Here is an 11,871-nt window from a genome sequence, read left to right as displayed (position 1 = left end):
ATGCCTATATGTTTTTCTTTGGGTTCTCCTTATTTAGCTTCTCTAGGACCACTGATTATAGGCTCAATGTCCTTTGTTTATGGCTAGAAACCAAATATGAGTGAGTACATCCCATGTTTAGAGGTAAGTTTTAATTTAGGATTATAAGTGATAACATCATTTTCACAATACTTTATACAAAACTAGCAATGGCATGGATGTTTTCCCTATGTTTGTTTGTTTGTTTATTTATTTTTTGAAAATTCAAAAGCTTCAAATCATTGCAGTATGAGTTTCATTTTATTTTTGTAAACTTGATAGCTGACATCCCTTTCCTATTTCAGCTGTGAAGTCACATATGGGTTTTAAAGCATCTTTTCCTGCAGCCATTGTTGCTTTTGCTAGTTACACAACAATAAACATCCGTGTTTATGAGTGCTGATGAGATTCTGAATTCTGCTCTCCTCTCATTGTTCCTGCTGTGAAATGATTGCCTAGTTTAAAGCCACCCAAATAGAGACTGATTGCTGTTATGAACAGAGCAGGCTATTCATAGAAATAACCTTCTGTCTCAGCAACCCGGGCATCCTCTGCCGCAAAAGTCAGTCTCGCAGCTCCCCCACCCCGTCCGGGCGCTGAGTCTTTTACTCACTTGTTTGTCATTTAACCACTTAACCTCTCAGCCACTCAGCTCTGGCTCCTCTTTCAGATGTAGCTATTTGACATTTCCAGGCAAAACACATCTTTTTTCTTGGTATTCATTAGTGTCCATCAAACTGTATCTTTTTTTATATTAAGAAATAAGGATGTGCTGAGGTAGAGTGCCAGAAACAGACCTTTATTTTCTTAGTAATGGACAAATGGCATAAATGGGTCTTCCTAGGGTGAACCCTGTGTCTTTCGGAAGCTAAATGATTTTCTGACAGGATAACAAATTGGTTGATTTTTTTTTTGAAGGGAGATTTACAGAGAATTTCTTTTCTCAGATGAACAATTCAGAAAATGTTGTCAAAGGATAAAAAAATGAGAGAGATCTGAAAGTTACTTTAATATAAATGGATTCCACTCAGAAATGTGGACATGCAGTACTGAGATATCTTTAAAATATCTCCCCCTTGGCTGACACATATTTAAGATAAGTGTTATTACTTTGTGTAAGAAAATAGTTTTAGGCTGCCTTTAGAGTCATGTGTATGACAAGTTAAAAATATTACAGACATGTTTTGTTTTATGAAATTCAAATCTATATAATAAACATTTTCACTTCATTTTGTTTTTAAATAAATAACAAAGTAGTCATATTGCACTTAAATTCATACTCACTTTTTTTATTTGTATAAGACAATATTTGAGGTCAAGGCATTAAGGATTATTTTGTTAACTGAGTGCTTAATATTTTGAGTAGTTAACTTTTCAGGTCACTCTATGACAGAATGAAGATCATTAGTCTCTGTATTCAGATGAATGTGAATTTATGTTCAAGGGTTTTGAGTAAGCATGAGTTTAGCAAGACAAGAAGAATGTGAAGTGGTGAGGAGATCCTTATGTTAGAACTATAAAATCAGCATCTGCATAGCTTCAATTTCTGTATGTGTATAATGGAATGGAAACAGTGAGATAATTCACATCATATATCAACTTGATAGGGCCATGGTACCTTGATACAACACATTATTGGTGTGTTTTAGATGGAAAGTACAAGTGCATTATAAAAGCAAGCAAAGAAGATTGCCTTTCTCAATGCCAGTGGGTCACAGAGCCAGCAGAAGGTCTCCAGAGCCCAACTTTTTGAGCTTCAATATTTCTCTTTTTCTGTCTTCACATAACAAATTGAAAACTGACTACTTTGAGTCTTGTGTTTGCTGCGTTTAGACCAGAACTTTCCTGGTTCTCCCTTGACTTAGAGCTTCATGGTTGCTTTCCTGTGTATCTGGTTGCTGACTATAAAGACAAGTTGATCAATGAAATTAAATCAAAGACACAGATATTAATACAAACACTAATGAATTCCTGATTTTTGATAATGAAGCTAAGATTATATAATGGAAAAAAGAAAGCATCTTTAACAAATTGTGCTGGCATAACTGGATGTCAACATCTAGTATAATGCAAATAGATCCATATCTTTCACCATGCATAAAACTCAAGTCCAAATGGATCAAAGATCTCAATATAAATTTGACCATACTAAACCTGACAGAACAGAAAGTGAGAAGTAGCTTTCAATGCATGGACACAGGAGACTACTTCCTAAATATAACACCAGTAGCACAGACACTGAGAAAAACAATTAATAAATGGTACTTCCTGCAACTGAGAAGCTTCTGTAAAGCAAAGAATACAGTCAATATGACAAAAAGGCAGAATACTAAATGGGAAAAGATCTTCACCAACCCCACATCAGTCAGAGGACTGATCTCTAAAATATATAAAGAACTAAAGAAATTAGACACCAAAATACCAAATAATTTAATTAAAAATGGGGTACAGATCTAAACAGAGAATTTTCAATGGAAGAACCTTGAATGGTTGAAAGACACTTAAGGAAATATTTAACATCCTGAGCCATCAGGAAACTGCAAATCAAAACAACTCTGAGATACTATCTTACACTAGTCTGAATGGTTAAGATAAAAAACACCAATGACAGCTTATGCTGGAAAGGTTGTATAGCAGGGAGAACACCTCTTCATTGCTGGTGGGAATGCAAACTTGTATAACCACTTTGGAAACCAGTATAGAGGTTTCTCAGAAACTTGGAAATCAACCCACTCAAGACCCAGCAATACCACTCCTGGGCATATATGCAAAGGATGCTCAATCACAGCACCAGGGCATTTGTTTAACTATGTTCATAGCAGCATTATTTGTAATAGCCAGAACCTGGAAACAACCTAGATGTCCCTGAAACGAAGAATGGATAAAGAAACTTTTATCATTTTACGTTTACACAATGGAGTACTACTACTCAGAGGAAAAAAAAAACAATGACATCTTGAAATTTGCATGCAAATAGATAGAAAAACGATCGTGAGTGAGATAACCCAGACCTAGAAAGATGAGAATGGTATGTACTCACTAACTGTAAAGCAAAGGATAATGAGCCTATAGTCCATGACCCCAGTGAAGCTAAGTAACAAGGTGAACCCTACGAGAAACATATATAGATCTCCCTGGGAAGAGGAAATTGACAAGATCTCTTGAGAAAATTGGTAGCATGAGGGTGAAGGGACAAGGGAGGGAGGAAGGGGAGGAGGAGAGAAGAAGGGGAAGGGGAGGAGAACTTGATACTGGAGATGGAGGAAGGCCAGAGATGGAGAACAAGGAAAGAGATATCTTGATTGAAGGAGCCATTGTGGGCCTAGCACGAATCTTGGCACTAGCGAAATTCCCAGGAATCTACAAAAATGACCCCAGCTAAGACCCTAAGCAATATTGGAGAGGGTGCTCCATCTGACCTTGCCCTGTAGTCAGATTGATGAGTATCTTAATGTCACCATAGAACCTTCTTCCGGCAACTGATGGAAGCAGACACAGAGATTCATCCACAGTGGATCACTGGGCTGAGCTCCCAAAGTCCAGTTGAAGAGAAGGAGAAGTGAGAATACAAGCAAAGAGGTCAAGACCATGATGGGGACACCCACTGAAACAGCTCACATGAGCTGATGGGAGCTCACCAACTCCAGCCTGACAGAAAAGGAACCAGCATAGGACCAAACTAGGCCCGTTGAATGTGGGTGACAGTTGTATGGCTCGAGCAGACTGTGGGGCCACTGGCAGTGAGACTAGGATTTATCCCTACTACTTGTACTGGATTTTTGGAACCCAGCCTAGATTTAGAGATGAGTATGACCTAATTAGGAAGGTCAGGGAAAGCCTTCCAAAGAAGCAAGGATGTGTTGATACCTGAGGGATTTGTTAGGGTTAACAGAGCAGGAGACAGTTGTACAAGCAGAGGAAATAGTGGATTCCACTTCAGCCATCTGAGAAGCTGTTACCACAGCTTATTGCAGAAGCTTAAATATGTCAAAATAAATGCTGAAAAGGAAAGTTAGTTCAGAGGTTAAGCTGCTGATTAAAGAAGATTGTGTTGTTGGGAAGGAAGAAAAAGTACCACTCAGGAATTCAGACTTCTGCAATGTAATTTTATCTAAGCTGACCCTGTTACTATAGGAAACTAATTAACCTTTCTGTGCCCTGGTTGCTTTTCTGCCGGGTGAAGATAATAGAGACCCACTAATAGCAATGAAAAGTCTCCTGTAAACATCAACAATTATATAACTAATATAAACACTTGTATATTCTGTTGTTAAATCTATCTCTTAACTCGGAATTTAGCATCTTTTCCCTGCATAAATGTTATTTAGATTTTACTTATTGTCAAATATTGTTTTGTGTATGAGAAAATACTCGTGTTTATCTTCACGTATAGTCAAGTTTGTGTTCACTGACAATGCGTTCTCTAACATACACTGTTTAGTCAGCAGGACCCTGGCTCCTAGATAATCATAAAGATTTCCAAGTAGATGGTTTAACAAAGTCCAGGGACAACGAACACAGAAGAAAAGTAGTGAGTGGAATGAGATGGGTTGGGAGGATAGATTATTTTAACTGCCCTTTAAATGACAATTCTTCTTGCCTGTTACAAAAGAAGTTTACGTTTTTAATGTTCCATACACCCATTGCAATTACCTTAACTGTAGGTAAGCAATTCAGATTGACTCAGCAGGCACATAACACCATGCCAAGTAGCAAAAAGACAGCTCCCCTAGCTTGTTTTCTTTGAATTCCCCCTCGTGTGTGTGAACTCATAGATTCACATGTAAACTGACATCTCTTTGTGACATTTCAAGTCATTTTATACACAGTATTTATAAAACTATTCCTTCATTGTCAGACAGATCACCCGTTTCATAATTGTCTTTGGTTGTCATGTTGTTCTTTCTCTAGCAAAGAAAATCATAATCAGTCTTCTGGAATATTAAAATGTTTACAGAATCAAAATAGTGATTTCTTCATGCACTTGGGAAATATTTTTAAAACCTACATGTCTAATAAATATGCCAGCTGTTTCCACGATGGTAAAATGAGCCACACATGTGGCTACAGAGTTTGTGCGGGTGGAGTTTGGGATACAGCCAAATGACGCCTAAGCGTTGGTTAGGAGTCATGGATGGTCAGCAAGGCAAGATGAACTGCTGGATGGAGTTAACTGTTCATTTCTTATCCAGTTTCCTGGCAAAGATTCTAGTGTAGTTCGCTTAACCTTTGGCTTAACTGAAACAGGGAATAGAAACCCAGCCTTTTCCTGGCTGTCTGAACAACATCTCCAATCCGTGCTAGGTGCTTCATGAGGTTCTTACCTTTCCGGCCTTTCTTTCCTAGTCCTGGTTTGTTCCATCTCCGACATTGCTCCAGTCGGTTCTGCTGGACACTCAGAATCAGGATTTGTGGTAAAATCTGTGAGGGAATGTTCCTCAGTGATGTTGCCTATGGCAAAGAAATTACATTAAATAGAAGAACACACACCACTCTTGACACAGTTTTATATGGCAACATAATCTACAGTGATGTGGATTCTCTTCCAGAAAAAAATTTCAGGAGGACTCTTCTCACAGGAGGGCTAGCCTGAAGATACTGTCAGGCCAATGAAAAGTACAATGAAAATTTGTTCATTACATGATAAAAGTTTCAAATGATATATGCCTTGTAGTCGTAAGAGTAGAAAATGAGCTCTCAAAACCCAAAAGGCACTGTTGGTTCTGTTAAAGCACTCATGATTCATGACTAAAATTAACACGTGATAAATTCATTAAAGTGAAAAGTGCAGACATTTTATGTCCTTGGCATAGTTTAGAATTCACACTCTAATTTTTATGAAATTAAATTTCTAAATTTGATTTGTTTATCTGTAGTTTTGGAATTCTTTCTATAGAAATAACATCAACTAGTATATAATAGATCTAATTTAAATTCCAGAAATAGTTTTTCAAAACTATTTTACCAAAGAACGTTCAACTCATTGGTAAATACTTGAATTATAGGGATTTTAAAGATTTAAAGAAAGTAAATAGTTGAATATTAAAAGAAATTATAAAAGATAAAAATAATGAAAACACATTTGAGTAGTTATTCATTATCCACAGTGTCTAATTTATTTTAAGCAAATGTGCTATATTTGGGAAATTGTAAACAAGACCCAATCATCAATGTTATTGTACTGCAGTGGATCAGGTGGCAAGGGGGAAGGAAGATAGGGCTGAGGAACTCGCTGGCAGACATTTTTTGACCTGCCAGCTCCCAAACAATGATTTGGAGATCTATTATTAATTATGAAATCTTGGTCTTCAGCTTAGATTTGTTAACTCTTATAACTTAAATCAACCTGTTTTTATTAGTCTACATTCTGCCACATGGTTCATTACCTTTCCTCCATAATGTATATATGCTTCCTTCCATGCCTTTCTGGCATCTCCTGTGTGCCTAAATTCATCCAAGAGTCCTTTTTCTCCAAAGAAGTCCCACCTATTCTCTCTGCCTAGGTATTGTCCATTCAGCTCTTTATTAAACCAATCAGAAGGTGCCTTGGCAAAGATACATCTCCATAGTATACTAAAAGATTATCCTGCAACAGGGAAGTATTGTGGGGGACAGTTATAACTGAGGGGCATTTGAGTGGTGTATGGAAACCCAGTGCAGTGGAATCTTACTAAAATTAGGAAAGTAATCCAAATGAACTGTACAAATAATGGGGGAAATGGAGTCCCAGCTGGTCATCTCTTGTCACCAAACAAAGCTTCTAGCACCAGGACTAGGTTATAGCCAACTGAGTTCTTGACCAAAGTTGTCCTTTGGAAATCCAAAGCAAACTCATACTATTGTCAAGACAATAGGTTGCTCTCCACCAACCAATAACATGGCTCCATTGCTGAATACAACACCCACACAAGCCATTGAACATATAGAGACAGAGCTGGTCCTTGAATAGAACGTTTACCCCTATATCATAGAGTCTTTGGTACAGGAAGGCACTCTGCAGGCTACCAAAAGGGAAATGTAAACACCAACCTAGGCACAGACCTTTTGGTCTACAGAGGCTTCATCCCTGCAGGTTATACTAGGGTAATGGTGGCAAGAAAGATTATAGGAGTAACCAACCAACATCTGATTTGACTTAAGGCCCACTCCATGAGATAGAATCCATACTCAACACTGTTTGGGTGACCAAGAACCAGGGTCAATAGATCTAAGGTAAAACCAAATACTACTGCTCTTAAAAAGTAGTGATAAATGATAGTCTGCTATACTAATTGATTAGTACCTTATTCAGTCATCATCAGAGAAGTTTCCTTCTACAACAGATGGCAACAAATACAGACACCCATAGCCAGACAAGAGAGAAGGGGGGGGGAGATGGGGAGAGGGAGAGGGAGAGGCAGAGGGAGAGAGAGAGAGGGAGAGGGAGAGAGAGAGAGAGAGAGAAAGAGAGAGAGAGAGAGAGAGAGAGGAGAGATCTTGGAATAAATGGGGTGTCTCCATCAGATTCTCCTCCCCTCAGAGCTCAGGTAATCTTTTGGAAGATGAGGCAAAGTACAAGACCCAGAGAGGATAAATGACACCAAGAAAATAAGGACCTCTAATCAGCACGAACAAAGCTCACACCCACTCACAGAAACGGAAGCAGTAAACACATGTCTTTACCAGGTCCTCTCTGTATATATTACAGCTTTCAGTTAGCATTTTTATGGGATTCCTGAGTGTGTGAATGTGTGGGTCTCTGATTCTCACACCGTATCCTGGGATTTTTTTCCTTTTGCTGGTTTGCCTTGTCCAACTTTGATGTGACAGCTTTTGTTTTATCTTAATCATATTTTATGTTGTGATTTTTTTTATGTCTTAGAACCTGCTCTTGGGAATAGATCATGTTTGGAGTAGATGTGGGTAAGAACTGGGAGGAGTAGAGGTAGAAGAAACTGTAATCAGGATATAGTAGAGCAGGAAAGGACCTATTTTCAATAAAAGGTAAAACAAAAAAGCATAAAGCAACCTAAAATTAGACATTTAGAGGTATAAAATTAATAAATCAGGAATGATCACACTGTAAAAGTTTTCATTATATAAAACCTTTAACATAAAATTTTTAGAGTCCTTAAAATCTTTCAGTGCAACAAGCCCTCAGAAATATTTTATTCAGGAATAAAAAATGAGTCACTGCTTACTGTTTCTAAAAAGTTTGTGACTAAGGAAGCTTGAGCTCCTCACTTTCCCAGGGGACTACTTTTATCCTGGATTTATAGTACTTTTTTTTTTTACAAGATAGAAAGCACACTACTAAATATATTCTCATTATGTTTAAATGGACTCTTCCAAGTGTTTACACTATTTTGAGTGCTAAGGAGCACTAGTGTAATTACAACATTAAGGTCTGTGTTAGAACTATCTTCTAGAAGAAACATTGAAATGTGTTTGAATTCTTCCCCCCAAAGTGCAGTGCAGCATGTTCTCTGCCCTGGCACTTATGTATGGAATATTAATTAGTCCATCAGTAGCCAATAGCTTTCAGAGTGAAAGAACACTTTCCGTGGTAAGGAATGGTGTTTGATGAAATGCGGGAGAGGTATCTGTGCTCCCTATTTGTTTGTGTCAAGGCTTTACCATTCTTCTTTATACAACAAAAGAATTACTTTTTCCTCATATCTCCAACATCATGCTGTATTACTCTTGTTGTCTAAAATGTGCAGACTATCTTTTCTCATATCCATACACACTGAGATAATTACTGTATCTTTCAAAGTAGAGTTCTTAGCCTCCATCTGTGGATGTCTAGTACATTTATGGACCAGAAATCAAACACACGCATACACACACACGAGAGAGAGAGAGAGAGAGAGAGAGAGAGAGAGAGAGAGAGAGAGAAGAGAAGACCTAGACATCATGTGCTTCTCATGCTTGTCTGAATGAAATAGTGGTTATAGATCACTGAGTTCTCATATCTTTGTGGTTGTGGGAACACCTCTTTTGAAAGAGAAATGTGTTTAAAATAGACTGTGAAATATGACTTTAAAAAGTTGTGAATATTTAGACCAGGCAGAAAGCAGTGTGACTGTTACTACTTCTTTTCTAATTAAGGGTTTATTTTTATTATGTGTATGTATGTGTGTCTTTGTGAGACTACGCCACAAGTGTGAAGGTTCCTATGGAGACAGAAGAGGACTTTGGATCTCTCAGAGCTAGAGTTATAGGTGGTTGTGAGTCTGACATATGTTTTGGGAATTGAACTTACACCCTTTGAAAGAGTAGTAAACATTCTTAACCATGAGATCATCTCTGTCGCTACTAACTCATGATTGCATAGCCATATATGTATCTACTGTACCACGTACATTTATAGCACATGTACATCTTCACTGTGGTCTTTTCTTTCACCAAGATCTTATTCAGCAGCACATTTTGAATTACTACCAAGCAGATCTTAGCACCTTGGCATATCTTCCAGGGCCCTTACCATCCCCTTCTAAAGAGACACAGATTCTATAAAAATTCTAAGAGACTTAGGAATTAATTAAAACACATTTCAATGCATGGATATACCAATAATTATGAAACAAGTACTTAATAGTTTTTTTAATGAAGATGAGAAGCCAGTATTGCCTGTTCTTGAATTCAAAGTAGAACAACTTAAATAAAATAAAACAAGAGGATTAACACAAAAGGATACTCATCAACTGTGGTTCAGTGAGGGTGTCTTTTCATCCACACAGTGAGTTCCATGTGGCAACAGATGGTCAGAGTGTTCTTATCATCCTCATGAAAGAGAAATATAAGATATAAGACGAATCTTGCTCTCAAAATCTAGGGGAAGTTTGTCAGCTACACAGTGAGCTGGTCCTCAGCTTCACACGTGGACAACAGGGTCATATGGATAGGGTAAGTCTTCCTGTTATGGGACATGACATTGCTATTGCCAGATCTCATCAGTGCAATTGTTCAAAATCTGACCCAGGGTGTATGTCCATAGTATATACTGAAATGCAGAATCAAATTGATATGACATGGTTGCCTTTACCGAATGCTTAAAAATCAGTGCTGTTGAGTTTGCCTTCCACACAGACTGGCAGCATGTCACCCTTTGCTTGTGTAATATACTTCCAGTTTGCCTGGGCCTGATGCAGCAATGTATCATGAAGATCTGAGCAGATGTGAAACATCTGTCTGTTTTTTCAAGTCAGGAAATAAATGATGTGAAACACATTAACTTTCTGCATTTTTTTTTCAGTAGCGCTAACTAAACGTTAGAAGAGAAAGGATCCAAGGGAAAAATCTATTTTGGAATAAGATTTCAGTGAGAAAAGTACTCAACTGTTTGTTTTTCTTTGGATGCATATGAAAACAGAAAATTTTAAATGCTTTCATTGTTGGAAAGTTTATTATAAGGGATGGTTTTCCTTGGTTGAATTGTTGGATACCAAGTACATTGTGGATTCTGTTTCAAAGACAAATCTTTCATTGAGAAACTAAGATAGGGTCTGGAGAGATTCTTTAGAAGTTAAGAATGCTTGCTGCTCTTGCAGAAGACTTAAGTTTTGTTCTTAGCATCCATTTCAGGATCTGATAACTTCCTGTCATCCTACCTGCTGGCAGAGATGCAGGTACAGATTCTTCATTCTCTCTTGTGTGATTCTGTTCTGCCATTTTTTTCTTTCCAGTTTCATGAGTTTACTTTTTAAAAGCATCTTCCCAAAAGACTTCCTTTGTTGTTGTTGTTTCAGAGCTACTGAAGGCTCTGCTGACCTTTTTTCCACAGCCACAACACCCTTAGACTCCATGGAGCTTGGTAGCAGGTAGTGTTGGCTGATGTCATGTTTATTTTTGCTGAAGTTTTGAAATTTTTATTACATGCATATTTATTTTGGAAATTTGGAATTACTATAATGATAAATATAGTTTTAGAAATTGCATACTTAATTTTAAATAAATATTGTTTTAAGAAGTGGCATAATCTCATGGCACCCATGACTGTTTTACTCACTATGTATTAAATTCGTTGAAGATGCTCAACCGTATCACATTCTTAGAATAATTTCTCACTTTGACTATGCTTAAAATTATGTTATATAGCTACAACTTGTCACATGAGAGGAAAGAAGATGACAAACATGACAACATGGTACTTTATTCTAAAATATTGTTCTCAAGAAGAGAAAAGAGCCAGGTCTGATATTCATAAATGTACAAGCAAAATACAAAATCTAGAGGAGGTAATCTTGAAAACTCAAAGGGTTTTCAGTAAGAATTCTGAAAATCAGCCGTCTTAAGGAATGTTTAAAGCAACTTAGTTAAAATCTGAGGTAACTTAGTGGGTAAAGTGCCTGGGGCCCAAGTGTAAGGACCTGAGCTGAGATCTCCAGCATTTAGCTGAGAGTTAGGCATGAAGTTTGTGTCTGTACTCACAGACCCAGAGTACTGTGGGGCTGGACCAGTGACCACAACTTCACACACACACACACACACACACACACATACACGAGTGCAGTACACACATGTGCCCCCCAATGTGGACTGTGAATCCTTCTTACATATGAATGTTCTAGGAGTCATTGCAAATTCATTTAGTTTTTTTACAAAGAGAAAAATACAGATTCAGTTCTTAAGGAGTTACAATATGGATCATTCTATGGAATTTCACAGCATTCTAGAACCTATTCTGAGAGCATAGCATATTGCTTTGGGAGTCAGTATTCCTCCTCAGCTGGAGGCATTCAGGAGGAAGTTAGACACCAGGCTATAGAAAGTAATGTGGTGATGGAGGAAGGTCATTGGTTGATTAAATAAAGAAGCTGCTTGACCTGATAGGTTAGAACATAGGTGGGAGGAGCAGACGCTGGGAGGAAG

General features: G+C 37.7%; 1 protein-coding gene across 1 annotated transcript in view; it reads right to left on the bottom strand.

The window, feature by feature from the left end:
• Cngb3 (cyclic nucleotide gated channel beta 3) overlaps positions 1-11,871 on the bottom strand; it is a 135,943-nt gene that overhangs the window by 112,827 nt on the left and 11,245 nt on the right. Inside the window, exon 3 of the mRNA XM_005362342.2 lies at positions 5,343-5,455. Coding sequence (XP_005362399.1) covers positions 5,343-5,455 — 113 coding nt within the window. The remainder of the gene's footprint in view (positions 1-5,342; positions 5,456-11,871) is intronic.

This window comes from Microtus ochrogaster, linkage group LG5, assembly GCF_000317375.1.
Source record: "Microtus ochrogaster isolate Prairie Vole_2 linkage group LG5, MicOch1.0, whole genome shotgun sequence".
In the NCBI taxonomy this organism is placed as follows: domain Eukaryota; kingdom Metazoa; phylum Chordata; class Mammalia; order Rodentia; family Cricetidae; genus Microtus; species Microtus ochrogaster.
The sequence above is the reverse complement of the archived record's forward strand: the minus strand, read 5'-3'. Positions and strand labels throughout refer to the sequence as shown.